Source organism: Rhipicephalus sanguineus, chromosome 4, assembly GCF_013339695.2.
Source record: "Rhipicephalus sanguineus isolate Rsan-2018 chromosome 4, BIME_Rsan_1.4, whole genome shotgun sequence".
NCBI classification, from domain to species: Eukaryota; Metazoa; Arthropoda; class Arachnida; order Ixodida; family Ixodidae; genus Rhipicephalus; species Rhipicephalus sanguineus.
The window spans coordinates 70,073,551-70,094,071 of record NC_051179.1 but is presented as its reverse complement, the minus strand read 5'-3'; the positions used below and the strand labels follow the sequence as shown (position 1 = coordinate 70,094,071).

General features: G+C 45.2%; 1 protein-coding gene and 1 long non-coding RNA gene across 3 annotated transcripts in view; one reads left to right on the top strand and one right to left on the bottom strand.

Moving 5' to 3' along the window:
* LOC125758055 (uncharacterized) overlaps window positions 1–20,521 on the top strand; it is a 265,336-nt gene that overhangs the window by 30,315 nt on the left and 214,500 nt on the right. The gene's annotated exons all lie outside the window — the stretch shown is intronic.
* Window positions 1–20,521, bottom strand: part of LOC119390204 (pleckstrin homology domain-containing family G member 5) — a 161,985-nt gene that overhangs the window by 5,241 nt on the left and 136,223 nt on the right. For both annotated transcript variants that reach the window (XM_049414690.1, XM_037657769.2), the window contains exons 4-14: window positions 17,376–17,521; window positions 16,123–16,278; window positions 13,206–13,358; window positions 12,006–12,101; window positions 11,454–11,504; window positions 8,709–8,969; window positions 7,769–7,918; window positions 6,724–6,861; window positions 5,504–5,629; window positions 4,269–4,511; window positions 2,819–3,064 (exon numbers count right to left, since the gene is read on the bottom strand). In XM_049414690.1, coding sequence (XP_049270647.1) covers window positions 2,819–3,064; window positions 4,269–4,511; window positions 5,504–5,629; window positions 6,724–6,861; window positions 7,769–7,918; window positions 8,709–8,969; window positions 11,454–11,504; window positions 12,006–12,101; window positions 13,206–13,358; window positions 16,123–16,278; window positions 17,376–17,521 — 1,766 coding nt within the window. The remainder of the gene's footprint in view (window positions 1–2,818; window positions 3,065–4,268; window positions 4,512–5,503; window positions 5,630–6,723; window positions 6,862–7,768; window positions 7,919–8,708; window positions 8,970–11,453; window positions 11,505–12,005; window positions 12,102–13,205; window positions 13,359–16,122; window positions 16,279–17,375; window positions 17,522–20,521) is intronic.

Here is a 20,521-nt window from a genome sequence, read left to right as displayed (position 1 = left end):
TTGGGACAAGCAATTGCTATCAGTGCTTGAAAGGCTTGAGTGAATAGTAAATTTTAGGTTCGAAGCGAATTCAAAGCAAATAGTGATATGATCGAATAATTTCGACAAGTATATATAACATATTATAAAGAAAAATGAGCATATTGAAACAAGGCATGTGCAAATGCCATTCTTTTTGGTTCAAAGGGAAGTGGAAGCAACTTTGAACAGTAGCAGGATTTGACTTTCGGTAGAATGCAAGTGATAACCTGTAAAATATGTTATGTTTTAAATTTACTATACTTGGAGCCCATAAGCCGGTAGAACCGGCTTTTAAACTTTAAAAATGAGGAATTGATGTGAGGGTAATCTGTTCATTTAACCTTGAAGGAGGGCTTCGTGGCAGTGAGTGCTGATTTTCCCTGGAAAAGTGTATCCACGATATAGCACTCCTCCAATGCAGTGAATCCACTTTTACAGGGGGGTTACATGCGGACTAATATACACCTATTCGTTCATTTTGAACAGTACTTCGAAATTTCCAATAATTTAAATTCCAATCGAAGCGAATTCGAATACTGTAATATTCGCTTGAATGTTCGCACAAGCCTACTGCTTGAGCTATTTGATAACACTCCTGTTAAGTACATTACATTCCCATGACAGGCGCACAACTTGAAAGCGCATCTGCCCTCCAGCCAACTTTGCATATTAAAAAAAAAAAAAGAAATGTTCAGCAAATGGCATACCTGCCAAGTTTGGAGAAACGGAATCCGGGAGATCTATTCAATGGGGGGGGGGGGGGGGGGGGGGGGGGGAGGGGGGGGTACTGCGATAGCAATTATATGGACACTCTCAGCGGGATGTTGCGGTCGCCGCTGATCTGTACGGAGTCCAAACCGATAACATCGCTTACGCATCGTCTGTTTCACGTGCGAGTCAAAGCGCGCTAGCGCTAGGGACGAACGCGGTTGAAGCAGAGATGAAACCCGGCCGTCACCGTCGCGCGAAGGGCACATGCGATAACATCGCTCCGCGTGCGAGGCCTGTCGTCGCTTGCTTACCAGTTATTTTGTCGGGCAAGATTTTGTGTGTACACAACCGCATCATCTACGAAATATTAACGGCTGATATAACCTATAACACATTTAGGATGTGACTAGACGTGGCCAGACAACTTTGCTCATGTGGCCAGACAAAGCACTGGACACGCGGGGCAAAACTGAATTTCCGGGAGATTTTCCTATGACCCGTACAACCGGGAGAAACGTTCAAAATCCGGGAGTCTCCCGGGTAATCCGGGAGACTTGGCAGGTATGAAATGGAGTTCTTACCTTTCTTCTTATCTGTCTTATTTTGTCCAAGAGATACTTGTGCCAGATGGCAAGCGCTTTATATTTTGACTCAATGCGAGGCAGCCATGGCAGGCATTCACAAGCAATGTCAAAGGTGCTGTGATCTCTACCTGTGCGCTGGTATCGAACTGACATACTGTTACACTGCAAGAGTGTACATGAGAACATTGCCGATTGCTTTAAAGTGTGTGAAGCGTGTACCTCACTGTCGCCACTATTAGCTGCCTGTTTCATGCGAGTTTATACAACATGCTTGTGATCATGTATGCTTGTGATCATTTATTTTATCCATGCCCACAATAAATAAAACTGCAATTTGATTAATGCCACAGACACAGCAATTGTCGCAATTTAATGTCATCGGTGCTGCCACGTTACTGTTTTGGCCAAGAATGTGCGTTACATGTACCACAACTCGTTAGTACATAAGCGAATTTTGCACACACATTCGTGCTCTGGGAGGTGAACGTTGACACAGCTTGGGGCTGAGTACACTGAGCCTTTGTAGCAGAGTTATTTGTGCGATCGCAACTGACAATGATAATTAAACTTACAATAACAAGCTGCATCCGTCAACCACAGTGATGTTGTGTGCTCACCACTTCGTGGCACCATATTTTGAGCAACTGTGCCCTGCTTTCTCCAAAAGACAACCATAACGATGTTTTGCTGCAGGCTTGGAGCAAATTACAAAGCGTTGCATGTTTAAGCAATCATACCACTAAGTGACTTCTCACACTCACTCGACCGTTGCGAATGAGAGAAATGCTGGAGAGCTGCCAAGATAGGACGTAAACACATAAACGTGCATACAATCATGCATGCCACATGTACTATCAATGCTGATGCAGCCATCATGTTCAAAAAGTGAACGTTTATGTACAAGGCAGCCATGACATGTTTCCAACCACAAAATATGGCCTTCGAGATTCGAGGGCGCTGTCGTTGTCAGCCGACGACAATAGCAATTAGAGGATGTTGGTGACCATGGCTAGCGATTTGTGCTACCTTCCGCTTAATGAGGGAAGTGACAGCCACTGAAAGAGCATGAATTATCCATAGCAGATCTGATTTGCATGTGAATTAATGAGCTCATCAATACGTGGTCCTATGTAGCTTGGCCGGACCATGCCAGTCAGTTCAAATCGTAGAATTTTTTTTTAAATAATGAGGTGTGAACTAGCAGGCTGTTACTGTAAATAGGTACACTGAAAGAATAAGCGCTAAAATTTGACGAGCACAAAAAGGAGAACTTTCTTTCAGTGTTCATGAATAGCCAATTAGCCCAACAGTCTGCTCTGCTGAAGTATATAGGTACTACTAACACATGATGAATTCAGCCAAAGCGTAGTTTCAGTCATTCATGTTACACATGGCCTGGTAGCACATCAACAATCTGACACACTGACCTCGTGGTGCTTTCTACTTTCGGCCCTTCCTTTACAAAGATCGAAATGAGAAATCAACTACAATGCATCACTCACAAACAGTGGTGTTGGGCAGGGCACGGGTGGTCCAGCCATGGAGGCCACCGAGGCCGGGTCGCTCATGTCAATGGATCCACTGTGCGAATGGACCAAGCTTGAGTGGCTCGACGAACGTGGAGAGCGGGCTGCCACGAGCAATGCGCTGCGGGGAATGTCCAGGTCATCTTCATCATCCAAGTCCTGGAGGTATCCCAGCTGGGGCTTCTCACTCGTCGCCTGCGACTTCGCCTCCCGATACTGCTCCTGTGCATCAGTTGAAATATGCGTCAACATGAGAGCACATATAAACCAGGGGTAAGGTACACCATGCTCCTTACCAGGCCCGTAACCAGAATTTTATTTTTTTGAGGGGGGGGGGGGGGGAGAAGGGGGCCCACCAGCTGAAGGCCTTCACTATTTGACAAAAAACACCTATTTTCATCATTTATTTTCTGTAAAACATCCCCCTCCCCACAATTTCGGGGGGTGGGGGGAAGCCGGGCCCCTAGGGCACCTCCCCCTGGCTACAGGCCTGCTCCTAACTTGTGTGTTAGAAGAACGGTGAGAACTGGTGCGAAAACTGAGGACACGGCAGACAGAACAGACTAGGATGAGCGCTACTGCGAACTGAGTTAATTGTGCAGATCACTGCGTGCAGATTATGCAGATTGTCAACTATACATTTTTTCATGATCTGCATACAAACTCAGTTGGAAGTAGCGCTTGTCCTCGTCTGTTTTCTCTTCGTCCTCAGTTTACGCTACAGCCCTCGTTACTTATACAGTTGATTACCGATTCGATACTGTCATCCTGTCTATCCAGATCACAAAGAGTCATCTGCTCCATGCAGATGACAAAGGTGATGCAAGGTCTAGTGGACTCTATCTTGCAGAATGAGACATTCTTTGTAGAAGACATTGTTTATGTTTTGCCTACCTGGTGTATATGTAAAACAGGTTGTTTACAGTTAAGAGTATATGTTCCGGTTTCCCCTTTACGGTGTTATGTGACAAGATGGACCTGCTAAGTTACTTGGGCTTTATGATGCCACTGCCACGCACAACTGGGCATGTTGGCGCACACTCGGTACAGACATGAGAATGCAAATTGGAGCACTGACACTAAGAGGACGGGACAAGTCCTTTGCGCATGGGCACGAAGACATATCTAATCGCTTTTTATCATATCATACAAAGCTTGCTAACAGTACATGGGACGTATTTTGTAAGCGTCCACGAAGTGGACTGTCCATTACAGAGCACACTCATAGGACAGAGCTCGAGATCTGGCAGACCAAAACCAACCGTCGCCATTGGCTACAGTGCCATATCCAATGAGTATGCGCCGAAATGGACAGCCCACTTAGTGTACTCTTTAGGAATAACATCCCAGCACTCTTCCAGACCAATGAACAAGAGCAAAAATGGGAGGGAGGGGGAATTCAATGACAGGCGGAGCAACAACAGACCTGTGCTCTGCGGATTTGGTCCATGAAGCTTCGCGGATCGCTCGTGTAGAGGAGAAAGTAGGATGCAGCCACACCAAAGTCGTTGAGGTAGACGACAATGAGGCCGCTGTTGTCACGCAGCTCGTACGTAACCAGCCGCTCGACGAGGAATGGCTGCCGAATCACTTTCACGCGGTCGCCCTTCTTGCTCAGCGACTTGCAGACAAGCAGCACATCAGTGAACAGGAAGCAGTGCACATCCACCTGGATGAGTTCATTAAAAACATCACTAAACATAGCGAATCCGTGATATAGGTAAAAGTTTGCTACTGCAAAGTCATCACTGCACCACTTGACTGATTGGATTAACTTTAATGCTTCATTTGTTCATATAGGAATTTCATAGCCAACACTGCCGCGCATTTCAGTCAACAAAGCAACTTCTGAACTTCCCGAGAGACACTGGTCTCATTAAAATACTTTTTTTGTTTAGTGTTGTGGTGCGTTTTATGGTGATATGAATGACATGGTGATATGGCATTTTATGGTGATATGAAAGTGATATGAATATCACTTTATTTTTCACCATACTCATCTTGAGTAGCTAGCTGAGCATACCGCCAAGCAAATCTCTCCAGTACTCAATCAGGCAAGCCTTTCTCTCTCTTTCAAAAAGTTACTCGCTGTAGTGAACCCCTGATACAATTAAAAGCATTTACTACACTGACGTCACTGAGACCAAGGTCTGGCTGACTGATATCTACAGTTTTCTGTTTTCATACACAGAACTTGCAAACAGCTGATCCTACTCACAGTGAGAGGCTAGAACGAGTTTGAAAATAATTACTAATGGGAGGAACTATAAACATTTTCATGCATTGAAAAGAGAGACATATGCACATAGAAGTCGCAGTTTTACACGCACAAGAACAAAACCACTCATAAGGTAAGTATACGCTATTAGGCAAAGGACGAAGTGGAGACAATTCCTCTTTTCTCATCGATTTCATAGTGACAGTCTCTACTCTAACTGGTCTGATGGCTTTATCGAGGGTTGATACAGTTACTTAATCACGAAGTTCACGAAGTAAGTGACACCATCGAGCAAAACTAAAGTTCATCACTCATTACACTGGCCACGAGTCGCTTACACTTTGATTAAAAACAACTAATAACACCCCCCATGGCATAATTGCCCAGCGTAAACAGGCCCCCGGTAGATCACACTTATATTTAATGTGTACTGAACCACTAACCTTGCTTGAACTGCCAGCGTCCTTCAGTTTGACACCTGATGTCTCAAACAAGAGCTGCCTGTTCTGCTGGTTGCCACAACTCGGCATGGGGCAAGTCAGGTCCAACATGCAGTGAGCCTTCAGAGCCTACGTGACAAAACCAGGGCACAATGCTGTATATACTGGCTCTGTCTTAAAATGCAATGAAATTCGCAGGTTCGACTGGTACTATTATACGGAAATCCGAAAAAGGGCACAAGTTCAGGGGAAGATAAAAGCTTGAAGAGATGAAAAATTTGCGAACACAAGGTGTTGCTGGAGCCAACGTTTCGACAAGTGGACTTGTCTTCTTCAAGGCTGCAACAGCATTTTTTTTCACAATTTTTTCATCTGATTAACACGGTACTACTTCAAGCTCACAGATTATGCTCGTGCCGGAACATTCACGCTAGAACAAGCAGTTTCATTTTACGCTGCATCTGCTTGATTCCAACATACGTATTTTCAATTACCATATTTATGCAATCATAATGTGAGGGTAAACTTTACAGGCTGTTTACAAGAAAAAAAATATAATGAAGCTGTAAATGTAATGAGAGGCCTAACGGCAGAAAAAACATTATTAAAAAAAAAAGTAATTTCTTAGAGCAGCGAGATTCTTTCACTTGTGTTCATCAGAGGTTGAGTGCATGGCAAAATTCTCCTTTGTGATAGATTTATATTAGGATGTGCATGTGCACCTGCTGCAAACATGTATCATGAAACCGCTAAAGCTGGATGTTTACATTAAAATTGGTTGCATTGGGGTCTCTTTTGGCAAGTATTTGATTGGAACAAGATAATTGAAATAGGTACAAGTGACTAGAAGTTGTTTTTAAAAACAGGCGTTTCAGTCGAGCAGATACAGTAATGAATGTGAAACTATTGGGATAGTGCGGTTTCAAGAGCCAAGTTCTGTGAGTAATCATTGCATGCCTCACGATGTTTTAAGGGCAGTGTGCAAAGCACCGGTGTAAGCACAAGTGAAGACCTGGAATATGCAGGCTCCTCATGTCTCGTAGCTGCACGAGCGACTAGCATAACGGTTGAACAGCAAAATCGTGTTTGTTTGAGAAAACTCTAGCCCTCTGATCTCTCAGTTATCAGCCGGCAAGTGGCTGCATTCAAGCATACACGGCAAACGAAGCCAGCAGGCTTTCGGCAAGACACGACGCATTGCGTTGAGCACCGATGCAACCCACCTTTTCAACCTCATCGTTGTTGATGTCAAATGGGTCGTAGCTTTCGATGCGGCTCGTTATTGACTTGAGCCTGTCACGCTCATGCAGGTGCCGCAGCTTGCCGTCAACAGCGTACACGAAGGCTTCCACGCATTCATTCTGGAGAAAAAAAAAAGAGCAATGCAGCATGTAGTAAACAAGTGGGAAAAAAGCCTTTAATACGGCAGGCCACATATATGCACCAAACACAAGTCGGAACCACATTTTTTCTTGCTACCAAAGATGTTTGGCCCTATCTGAAGAGCACACGAAAGATGAAGTTATGCCAAGTATGTGATTAGCATTCGTTGGTGTGGTAGTGAGTGCACCAATTAATACTGATGTATTTCTTTTCCTCTAAGACATTTTTCAACATTTAGTGACATCAGTGGCGTAGCCAGGGGGGGGCACACCGGGCCCGTGCCCCCCCCCCCCCCCCCGAAATTTTTTTCTCCCATATGATACAGAGCACAAAGTCACACTAACCACGCTTTCCTGCTCGGCCCCCATTCAGATCAAGGAGGTGCCCCCCCCCCCCCGAAAAAAATTTCTGCCTATGCCCCTGAGTGACGTGAGCATTTTAAAAGACCGGTGGGTACTAGACACACGTTCTCTCGTCCCCTCATTTTTCTCCTAGCAGTGTATGAGTGCAGAGTGAACGGAGTGCCCTACAACACTCCCAGCAAAGAGGCAGCATTACGCCCCATTACTCCCGAAAAGGAACACCCTGGTTTTGTCCTCAGGAAGTAGAGCTGACAGCTGCACATTTTTAACTTCACATTAGCTGTAGTTGTAGTAGCATCAGAAGAGATCTATTATAACGTGAAGGCAATAAAGAAAGGGAAACCTGGCAATGAGTATTGAGATTGGCTCGCCTTACAGCAGACGAGTCTCGTGAAAGTTTTTTTCACTGCGCACATCAACGCCTGTGCCCTGTTAGTTACGTTGAGTTTAGTCACGAAAAAAGCAACGAAGGCCACGACGCACCAGCAACGCTTGTTCACTGGTCGAAGGTTTGTGTACTCACCATTTCGACGAGGGCATTCTTGGCTTCTTCGTCGTCAGTCTTCTTATGAATGGCCTTGAGCAACAGCGGATACTTGGTGAGCCGCTGCATGGGCTTGACCAGGAGGTCCGTGAAGCGCAGCCGCTCGCAGTCTTTCCTAGCTTCGCACCACTGCAAGCAAGGACAGACATTTATGAAATAATTGAAAGTACATTAGTAGGTCGTTAGATGAAATAGCTTGTAGTACATCATTTAACATGAATCTAATATAAATGGAATGTAGCTATGCGGGGCGGGGTAGCCCAGTTTTTGTGGATGTGCCAGAACTCCAAGCTCCAGCTGAAGTTCACATCATGTTCAGGCCAATGCCGTTGTTTGACTGGACACTGGTACCCCGTAACGCATCCCCGAGATTGCATAAATAAAAGGTTCTGTAAGAGAAGCCTGTCTGCATCAAGACACCATGGTGAGCAAACTCTGAACCACATCCTATGCAACCGGGCATCACTTAATTTTCCTGGGTTTACCTTCCCATGCCCTTCTTCAAATTACATTCTGTATCAGCCTTGCACATGTAGAACATGCAAGGAGATAGGTATCCTGTATGTGCAAGGCCGATACAGAATGTCATTTGAAGAACAATGCGGGAAGGTAAACCCAGGAAATGTGACACCCGGTTGCATGGGATGTGGTTCAGAGTTTACTCACCATGGTTTCTTAATGTTCCTGCAATTGCGAACTTGTTCCTTACTTTAAGCTTCGAGACAGAAAAGCCACTGGCCCCATAACGTGCACCTCTAAATTATGGCCACACAGCCCTGTAGTCAAGATCCAAATGAGACATAAGCTCAGGGGGAAGGTTTAGGTGATGAGAAGCTGCCGAAAACGGCGTTCCTCATCCAACGACGACTCCTCTTCACAAGGGTCGAGAGAAGTGCTAACAAGAGGAGCGAATGCTCACCGCCACGTATGTCTTGAAGAGATCGCTCTCGAGCCTCTTCTCCTTAACATAGTGCAGGCAGGTGGTCTGTTCGAGGCAGTACTTCATGTACGGCTGGAAGGTCTCCTCAAAGCGGAGGAACCCCTCGCGCAGGTGCAAGGGGTTGAGGAGGGTCCGGTTGGTGCGCGCAACCGTCAGCGCCGGCAAGAGGCAGTTGTCCCACAGCACATGGTTGACCTCGCACACCTCGAGGATATTGCTGAACATGTGCTCGGTGTCGATCTGCAACGAGAGGCACAAGCGCACTGTAGTAAAGTGCCTTCAACCAGGAGGAGCTTTTTGGCAAAGCTTATAAACAGGACATAAGCAACTGAACTACTTTTCCTCCAGGAAATTAGACTCATTACAGTGGACCTCTCGCTAGTGGCCTGGCCCACACATAACTGTCTTCGTCCCATATTTTCTTTATTTTCTTAATGAGCATGTTGATGAGCTACAGAGGCATGACTAGTATAAAGAATTCTTTTTCGTATGTGTTTGTCAGTATGTGTTTACACACAACCGTGAAACAACTCTATATTTCAGAATCGGCATTAAAATTTTAGGCATTTTGGAGATCGGTATCGATATGTTATCGGAATCCTGATGCCAAATCCCCTTCAGAGATGACCCACATATGAGATATGGAAAAAGTCTTTGAAATGGCACTGTTAACTGACATTTTGCACAAACCACCCTCCCACCCCCTGCTCTTCTACCTTCTTCACTGTCCCAGCCCTCGACTCCTGCAATACAGGGACGTCATCCCTTTCAAGAAATGAGTGAAAACTAGGGGTGTGCGAATATTCGAAATTTCGAATATTTTTCAAATAGTGTTTGCTATTCGATTCGATTCGCACTGAAATTTTACTGTTCGAACTATTCGAACTTCCCAAAGACAAATGCGGTCAACGTCCGATTGAAAGTGACCCCTTCATATTTTCAATATGCTTCACCTCATTACACTCTTGTATTGCGGCAAAGCTGCCTTTCAAGCTCAGTTACGGTCGAACTTAGGCAGTCAACGTCCGATTGGAAGTGGTCCCTAGATATTCAATATGCTTCACCTCCTCACACCCCCGTATTGCGGCAAAGCTGCCTTTCAAGGTCCGTTACGGTCGAACTTAGCCAAGAGACAGTCAACGTCCGTTTGGAAGTGGTCCCTAGATTTTCAGTATGCTTCACCTCAACACCCCCGTATTGCGGCAAAGCTGCCTTTCAAGCTCCGCTACGGTCGCAAATGTATTAACTCAAGAAAACGCTGGTTCCAATATGGAGATGAAAGATGTGGCAGAGTTGGGGGCTCAATTAATGCTGTTTTGGACCTGAAATTTGGGCAGGAAGTCCGAAAAATCGGACGCCGAAGCTTTTTAGCATCCAAAATTTCAGATGTTCTTATATATCGACGTCTACGAGGCAGATTTGGAACTCCGAGGGTCCCGTTTGCAGTCACTGACTTTGGGACCCTCGTCTGCATATCTTTTTGTACCGATCATTGTAATCTCAATTGCAATAAACTGAAACTGAACTGAAACTGAAGAGAGCACACCCTTGTCCGCCACATCAGTTGGCCTTCCACAGCAGTTGAAAGAGGAGGAGAGGCTGAGGAAATGACATCTCTGCCTATCACGTGTAAAGTGTTGTCGGCAACACTTTGGTTGCACCAAATCATGTACATAAATACAGTTCGGCCTCTACATTGCCTCATTCTTGATAAGAAAGACAACTATGAAATATGACCCCACCAGCGCTTCATCAACCTAGCGAAAAGGAACACTTTCATGTTGCTATCTCACAATAACATACTTAGGGATTTTCTGCAACTTTTTCTGTAATTTCACTCCGAATTATTCGAAAAATGTTTGAGAAATATTAGAAAATTATTCGAAATTATTCGATTCGATTCGCACTCAATCTTTATTATTCGAATTCGCTTCGCACCCAAAATTTTGCTATTCGCACAGCTCTAGTGAAAACGCATGCTGCTTTGCACTGAACTACAACACCAGCACAGAAGCACGAGGACTAGGCTTTAGCAGAGTTCACCGAACCATGCTAACCTAGCTATATGTCCAAGAAGGACATTGTTCTGCGACCTTGACCAGGACAATGTAAAAACTTCACTACAATGCTACACAAGTGCTCTTCACATTGCATCAGTGGTGAACAGTATTGCTTAGCCTACCACATAACCAGGACAGGTCAGATGTCATGGATAGTGGATAAGAAAGCAGCGAAAGTAATATACCAGCCCTCATTTCTCAAACGTTTAGCTATTATGCGGGCTTTTCTAGATTAAACTGTTACTCAGTGACACAGAAGAACCAAAGGGGTGTAATCCTTAGCAGGACTGGGGGTAATAAAGTGCCAGTGACACAGAAGCATGAGAGTGAGGAAGGCAGCAGCCGACCGACTCAGTGAAATGACAATTTATGTAGCAGCCAAGAAAATGCAGGAAGCTGTAACATGTCACTGAAGTTATACCGCAAAGATACCCTGTTACCTGAATAAGGCTCAAGCTCAACATAGCAAAGCACCAAGTTATGAGACTTGGTTCAAGTCCAAAAACAGTTCAAAAACAGTTCCAACAGGTCCAAAAACAGTTCAAGTCACCTCATAACAGTCTCGAGTACACCTTTCAGAAGACAGTTCCTACTACTACAACTGAACGATCTCGTTAAAGATGGAGGAGGATAGCATCTCACAATTCATGCAGTCAGCACTCACCTCTTGAAGTATTCGTTCGCTCTGGAGATTACATAGGCATGCCAGGAACAGCTGCAAAGGGCAGGAAGAAAATGTAGGTAATGCACCCAAATCTGCTGTCCGTTCATGGCGTGCGATTTTACGGCAATAGACAACACACTGATTACGCAGTACATTATTACAGATTTAGTCGCAAGTCAGTGAAAAGCGCAGGTCCATCAGAAGTGAATGACAAAGCAAATGTACCAGGTGCCATCGACCAAAATATGCAAGATTTCATGCAATAGGGTGCTACTTTTTGTTGTCCTTGTGTACAACACAAGGACAACAATGCAGGTACATAGTGACGGAGGTCAACAGTTCCTTGTTTTGTGCGTGCTGTTTCCCACCGTGCGCTCAACGCAACCAGCACAAGTTCGTGCCCTTTTCATATTTTTCAGAGAATAACCTAGAATATGCGCACGGTTGGAAAACAGACATTCAGCGTGATGCTGGCAACGTAACCACCTTGCCGCATGTAGAAGATGAAGACGTCATCGTTTACGAGTTTCATTAACCACAAATCCTACTTACCTCGGTGATAACTTTGAGGGTGCGAATGTATGAGACTTCAGTAGAAATGAGTTCCCAAATGGCATCCTGTTGGTTCCGTACCCGTTTTGGAAGGGACTGGATAGCAATGGGAAGAAGGTGCAAGCAGAAAAATGGTAAATCGGTAAGCAACATCGAAAATGTTTGTACATTGGTGTCACAACATTACAACTTATAGATACAATACCCGAAAAGAATATTTGGCGTTCCTGGAATACTCTGTTCTTTACGAGTTGACAGAACCGAGGTGCTAAATGTTTTTAGCAACGAACAAGCCAAGAGACTGCAGCCTCGAGGGAATCAACTCGTAAAGATAGCCTTAAGTTGTCAATTAAATTAACAGTAAACATAGTTGGCGCTCCCGACTGTTTTATTGGCTTCATGTACCAGTGAGTGATATAGAGACCGTGAGATTCAAAAATGGAGGCGGATGTGAGAAAACCTGGCTCAAGCTCTGCCCCAACATGATTACAGCTGCGAATGCTTAGATCTGGAAATGAATCTTCTGACGGTACCTGCCTCTTGACAATTGTCTGCCGCAGTGCTGTAGCGTTGCGTGTCAAGTATTGATGTCGTAAGACTTTGCTCAGTCCTTCTTAATCGTGACGAAAAAAAAAAAACGAAAGGAAGGGGTTCAAATTTTTGATGAACAGAAATCAGCGTCTGAGGCGCCTATATGCCACTTGCAGCAAAAGGCAGAATGTTCAAGTCACGGTCGTTTGACGTCTGGCCCAATATTCCTCTTAGCAGTGGATCGTAGTGTACTATAGTGTCTTGTAGCAAGTTAAGGAAATACGGTACACAAACACTGTATAGTATTACCGTACCGCTATTTTCTCGCTCGTCATGCTTAAGCCACTCTCAGTTCCCGTGACAGTGCATCCCCCGAACGACAGGTTCCTCATTAACAATGTGTAGGCTGAGAGGCAAAAATGAGGCGTGACAACTCCATAGCAACTTTTGAAAAAGCACTTGTGGTGTTGGATGTGGAATCAGGGGTGCCAAAAGCACAACGAGCGGGAAAGGAGGAGTGGCACAGTAAGACGGTATCACAATTCCATGCCGTATTTCCGTAACTTGCTAAAAGAGTAATATATCCAATAAAGAGGAAAAAAGAGCAATGTACAAGCTTAAGCGTGTGATGTGAATCTGAGTGCAGTGAGCACAACAACTGGTTCTCACCTCGGGATTGTCGACGATGCAGGTCCAATTATCTTCCAGTCGAAACTTCTCCTCTGACGAAGAAGGTCGGAAGGTAAGAAGCCCTGGCTGGTTGGGGATGCCATTCTGGTCGTAGCTGTTGAGCAACTCTGTCAGGGTACGCATCTCTTTGTCCTGAAGGATACACAGAAGCACAAGTGTTGTGAGTTGCGTCCCGAAGGTAACACAGTAACTGTCTAATACTGGAGTGACATGCCCAGCTTCAATCACAATTACGGCCAATCTGGATCAGATTTCTTGACAGCAATAAAAAATGGTCGCTGCTACACATTGCAAACCAATCCGCATCAAGGTTCATGCAGACGTCAGCAAAATCGCAATCTGCGAGCCAGATCGTGATGCCTAGATCGCGGTGTAGATCACTAAGGGACACTAAAATGAAATAATGAACTAGTCTAGGCTGATAAATTATACTCTGAAAACTCTATTATCATTAATATCACCATCCTAGGCTCATTAATAAAGAGAAAATCAGGATCAATGTTTTATTTTCGAACGTCACACCAAAATCTCTGCACACGTCATCACATACTTGAAAATGTTTTATTCATATTTCGGCCAAACTACTCCACGAACTTTTCCGAAACTTGGTATGCTAAGTCTCTGGCCCCCTCAGAGGACAATGTACTTCCTATTTACAGATTAGGAACAATGTAAACTCTAGTAGGTGCCGTCAAAATCTACGACGTCAGAACAATTAGTGCGGGAACTCCAAAGTGGCATCGCCACACGCACTTTTTCTTTTACGTTTTCTCGCTCATCAAGCATCTTCTCCAGGCAAGCATGGTGCTTCTGGTATTGTGAAAGAGTAATTCACTAATACGAGAAAAATCGTTTTTCCTTTTTGTGTCCCTTTAAGAATGGCATGCAAGAAAGATGACAAGCACTCTGCGACATAAATATATATGCCAAAGGGTGCAACTGTTTGCAGAATGTAGTTCAAAACCTCAGACATGTTTACACAAATGAAACAACAATCAACATACAGTAATCCCTCACTATAACGAAGTTAGTGGGACAGTGAAAAAAATTTTTAGAAGCGGCATTTCGATAAAAGCGACCGCTCAACAAAAGCTAAAGCAGTCGAGCTTTAATTGCGCTACAACTACGAGGAAGTCAAAACACAATGTATTCAGTGAAGCAAAAAAAGCACTCTGAATAACACAATCACACGGCCAATCACACAGCGCACCCCCATGGAACGCTACAGCGAAGGTCAGTCCGTGATCTTTTGGCCACTTTTTGGCACCCAAGAGACTGGCTTTCTGGCATCGCAAAGCACTAGCAAAATTTTATTTTTGTGTAGATGGGGGACACCAACGATGTGATTACAACTGAGATTAACAGTTCAGGCACGCTGCAACATAGAATTTGACAGCTCCCGCTCGCTCCGCAGTACAGTCGCAGGCTGATTTTCCGGTCCTGGCAGGGACCGCAGAATAGTCAGAAAAATTGAACAATCCAAAAATTCACCAACGATTACGATACTGCCTAATGCGAATTCTGAGCGCAGCTTCGTGTTGGGGACACACCAACTGTGTTTGAAGTTTTGTCTATCCGTAGTTACATATCGCCACAGAAACTGCTAGCGCTCGAGTGGTATGCACACCACTCTGTGCATTGCAGGCTCCGCTTCACACATCACGTGCAACGCTGTGTAAGCTAGCGAGAGTTCTTGCATTAGATGCATTCGCATGAAGTAGTTCAATGTTCTTACTGCCCAGAAGAGAATGTTTTTGTTGTTACGACGAGTAGTAATTGACGATGTTTCAGGCTTTACAAACAAACACAGTTATACGTCTTGTTATTATGCATCTGGATCGCTGAGCGTCTATTTGCTTTCATTTTTTTATATTTCATTCGGAGCCCTACGCGGCGCGCCACTCGGAGCGTTGTTCGGAGTCTCGTGCTCCTCGTCTTCTTTTCCCAAGCCTCGCAGGTCAACCCACTTTCTCGTGCCCGTGCGCAAAGGGCATGTGTTGCACTGTCACAAGAAGCGCGAGCAGGCACGAGGCATTGCAGATGCTAACACAGCGGCTCGCTGAGCTCCACCTTCGCTCTCTTTCATGCTCTTTATAGCTCTATCGGTTACACCAACAACGGCAACGGCAAGGCCGCTCAACGCAGGAATGAGTGCATAAGAGCTATGTTCTAAGAGTTATTAAGACATGAAATTGAAGTTTACATGGATTGGAGCAGCCTAAAAAAATTACGGCAGCTTCGCACTAGTCATACCAAGCCCGAAGGATGAGCAGAGCTGGGTGGTGCTTTTTCGTGTTAAAAATAAATTAAATAAGCAGTACTCTGGCACTTTTCTTGGCAGCACATTGGAAGCTACAAAACTGAAACGCATGCCTGCTAGCACACCATGAAATAGTAGCCAAGCTCACTGATAATTTCTCATTTGCCTTGCTGGAATAAATACTGCTTTATTTATTATGAGACTCACACAGTTGTGGGAAGTTGTAAGGAGAATACAGCTATTGTTCACTTTACAAGAGTCTTCTTTCTCTTTCCATTTCTTACACAGCGCCACGTTTTCGGCACGCCTGTTTTTCAAAGTAAACATGGCGTCTGCGACGTGTGCTGGTCAGTGTGCGGCCGCCAACATGCCGTTTACTTTTCTCCGGAAAAAACAAAAAAAAAAACACTCGTAACATACAGTGAACAATGGAAATGTCTCTCTTGTATTCACATTTTTCTGGTATGTGTTTTTGTACATGCTGCCAGCAAACAAAACCAAAATCAGCCGAAAGCTGCCGTACTATTTGCGGAGCAACACAAATGTGCAGGAGCCCCACCTCCATAGCTTTCACTCCACTACTAAGATGAACCGTACCCGAGGAGACACACAAAACATAGCCCGAGGCTCACTCACCGTTCTAGATGAATTGAGGAGAATGCCAGTGCGTTTGCCCAGCACTGGCTTGGATTTCCCAGACTTCCAGCTGCTTTCTTGACTAGTACTGCTGATAGCACTGGTATCGTTCACCAGCTCATCAGCTGACACAGCTCCACGTCGCCCTCTTTGGCTCTGCACAAAATCATGGAAAGGACTTTTTGAGCTGGCGTTCACATGCAACAAAAATGCACCGGTCTTGTCGGTGTATGTTAACCGAATTCACCAAACTGTCAACATAAAAATCCATAGAACTCTTCCAGACATATAAGTGGGCAAACAGTGGCAACATTTCATCAATAGTCCATGTTTGGTTATACATGCCAATCATTTTTCTATAATGAATCCTACCAAATAGCTTAACTTTGTGTCATTCTAACCATAGAGTTTCCTTCAATATTTACTAGAAGGAGCTCTGGCGCTGTGACCATTCAGCCACCATGGGAATGATAGGTAGCAACTGGATTTGCCTATCCTTAGTGGTTGCGGCTTAGTTTACTGTTTTGTTTTGGCTTTTGTTTCGGATAAAATAGCTTCTTGTGAACCCCAAGAGCTGATTTGAATCGGTCACCCTAAAAGGGTCAAGATGGTAAAGTGGGACTGCTCAACTTCCGGTGAACTTCGTCTTGCAACGAAGCAGCTGCAGGCCACACAGAGCCGAAGGAACGATGCTTAGGCAAATCCATGCACTGCCAACCATTCCCGTGCTGGCTGAAGCGCGATGCATTGCAGCTTCCATATTTCCCGCTAGCCTACTATTATGAAACACTAAAATTCTAACACCTTTTTGTTGTGAAAGGCTCATATACACCTACGACTAGCACTGGTCGCGCAACCAAGTTAGTTGCAAAGCGACTGGTCGCGAATGACCGCTTTGGCCGCAAAGCGACCACTTTGTCTCAGTCGCTCGCTGCTTGATTTTGCAGTCACAAACCTCTGAACCGATCAGGTCCACAAGAACAAGACGTCAGCTTATTTTACAGTGCAATGGAAATGGGCGCAGACGTGGTTTTGGTGTGGCGACAAGTATAAGTCACACACAGGTTTGAACATCGGTCCCCTGAGTCACTGTTTGGTCGCCAGTCGCAAATGGTCACGCGACCAGTGCTAGTCGCAGGTGTGAATGAGCCTTTAGAACTGGCGTCCAACATCATTTTCCAGTGTTGCATGAAAAATGCATCCCCCTCTTCACCCAAAACCCCTCCTTGAGTGCTTCAAAAATAGACACTCACCCCAGAGATCTTTCGCTCCTTTTTGTCCTCCTTGAGGCCGGCATTGCTGTTGGTCCGAGACGCCGGAGTCTTCCAGGACCCACCGCTCAAACTGCTTGTGCTGTTGGCACGACTGACTGATCCCCGCAGGTCGGCACCATCTTTGGCTGCACACACGAAAGACAAATGAGGCAGGGATCACGAATCACGCCAATGCAAAACGTGCCAACGCTGTGGCGGCAATGTGTCGAAATTGTAAACAGGGCATAAATAACGCGTTGGCAAGGAACTTGGTTGGGAAAGTCTGTTGTGAATCTGAGCTTCCCGGTGTGTTGCGCTCTTTTTATTGCTAGGGCTGATTATTGCAGATATCATGCACTGTGTGCAAGTTACCAAGGAAAAGCTAATCCAGCATATATAAACTTATGGAGGGAACATCTCCAACAAAAACATGACATTTATAATAGCAATAGTTTCGAGGTCAATGGCTGCTCCAACACTGTCAAGAATGAATGGCAAGTTGTACAGCTTTATATAGAATAAGTTAACTTTGAAAAGAGCGTGTGTGCACATAAGGGGTTAACATACATAAAACCTCTCTTGCCTATAGTCAATGTCTTTTACAAATGTACACTTCCCTTTCAATTCAACATAAAACTACTCAGGAAGGGAGCAAAGTTTGCCTCAAAACAATGGGTGCAATAAACTTGAGGACTGCTTGGTGATAATCTGCAATCAACCCTATACAAAATTAGATACACACCAAAGCCGTGAAATAAGCACAAGGTACACCACAACACTGGTGTCCATATTAATTTGGACCACCTGGAAATGTGGCTGTACCGGAACCAGACATGCAGAACTGTCAAGGTCCCTCTAGCAGGCAATGTATTAACTTGAAGCACTCGTAGACTAAACATGCAAACAAAGAGCACTTTGATGCAGGGCCTAACTGTGGCCTTTCACAGTAAACATCCAGGGTGTTTTTGCAGCCGTTCAGATGCTCATATTCAGAATACCTCTAGTATTGAAGAAGTTCTCTTACAAATACCAATGTATCCAGAAATGTTGATGAATAGCGTACAGTGGCAGACATAAACAGCTCTAATTTAGAGAACAAGATGGCTGCAGTGCTAAAGCTGTGACATGTCACTGTAAATTCCCTGGCACTTTTTTAAGATTCTTTTTAACAGACACATTTCGCATGGTAGCATGCAGAATCCACTCTGCTTACTTTATCATTAGTGTGTACTTAAGTTTAGGCGCATGTTAGTGACAGGTCCCTCCACTGCCACCTGCCTCACAATCAGACTGTGCATGTCGGCACTTAATGCCCCCAAATCTATTTTGTTTGTTTATGCTTGGAAAACTATGCATTCTAGCTGAAATCCACATGACTACTCAGCAACATTTGTGTGGAAGTGTCTTCTAACACTCCATAATAATGCCATGAAGAAAAACAAGGCAAATCAATTACAGGTGGTTTAAACTAGGCTCCCCCCATGCGGAGGCCGAAATATCAGTTTTAAAATAACTTTTCCTCCTTAATTGGCAGGTGTCTGTTTGTACCTTAATTGCTGACAGCTATGTATCCTTCACTGTAATTTCACATATCTTTGATTATAATTTCAGTGTCCTAGCTCTGCGAATGTAGGAAACTTTATACGAGTCATATCTACTCGTACAACAGGCCCATTTCCTGCTGGCAAACAATGCGGCGGCTGAAGTCAGGAAGCATTCTATTTGACAGCTAATGGGTACAGCCTATGCACGAGAACGCGTCCTGACAAGTTGCGACTGCACTGCTTTTCCAGTTTCCGGAGAATTTCTGACGTCGCCATGAGGCGTCATGAATATGCATGTGGTACCTGAACATGTCAGCTGAATACTAAGTTATTGAACCAGCAATGCCACTCGAGCCAGCTCGATAATCTTTGCAGAATCTTTTCACGATTGCGGGCCACAAAGTGTCGTAAAACATTTCATCCATAGCGCATCGCTTGTACCTTATTTCAGACAGAGAGACAACAAAGATTTTTTTCTTTTTTTTTAAACGTTAGATATTTCGCTAGAGCAGGCGCGATGCCATTACAGGCTCTACACGGCGAGCTATAAATACCTTATCAGGGTCCCAAGTACTTTGGCGCCTCCAGCGCATTAAACACCCATTTAGAACACCACTTGAGAAGTTCAAACGCAAGCTGCGCAACGCGCTAAATCTTGCTATCGCTGTCAATGCCATCGCCCTTTGGGAGAACCTGCAACATTTTTCTGAATTCTGAAGACACAAACGACCTCGTTGAACCAACGAAACGCTACTGAGGCCGGCGTGAAGATAAGTTTATGAGTTATCGCCGCCAATATGGACCACAAGCAGTGTTTATTCTGCAGACCCGACACGAAAAATAAACGCTGCTGCCGAACAAGGGTGCTGCGGCGGCGCCGATCGTTCCAGATACACGCATGATTAATGATACCAGTACCCCGAGTGCCGCGACAAACTATGCTCTCCTGCAGCCCCAGAATAACAAACAAGCGTACGGAATCCGCTGCGGGATGTGACCTAGCTAGCGCTCCGCGGCATAACAAAACACCTACAACGCTCTCTTCGATGCCGATGACACGCTTCCGTCGAGCAGCGAAGCTAAAAACAATCGGCACGTTTCGTCATACACGCAACGTGAGCGGGATAAACAGTAGCGAGACACATAAGGCCGTGAAACGACGCGATCATTACGCTCGAACTTGAAGACGACACGATACACAATCAACATACACGAACACACAGAGACAAGGAAGCGAAAAGGAACAAATGAAAAGCGACCGACCGAGACGCGGGTCAACGGTCTTGCAGGACAAACCGCCGCAGCGGCAAGCGTTACGCCATACACGCGCGTGCGCTCAGACATACGGAGTGGCGTGGTGCGCGCTCTCCAAAGCAATGACCCACGAACCTGTTTTCTCGAACGGCGACGTCTCGCACAAGGAACTGACTCACAGCCAAGATTGAACGCCGCGCGGCGGGGCGACGCACTCTCGGACCAAACAAGCAGCTGGGAGGACTACCAGCGGACGTGTCCGATCACCACTCTGGCCGGCGACGCTCCCGACACAGAGCACCACACACAGACGGGCAAGGCGGTCGACGGCAGTTTCCGGTAGCGCGC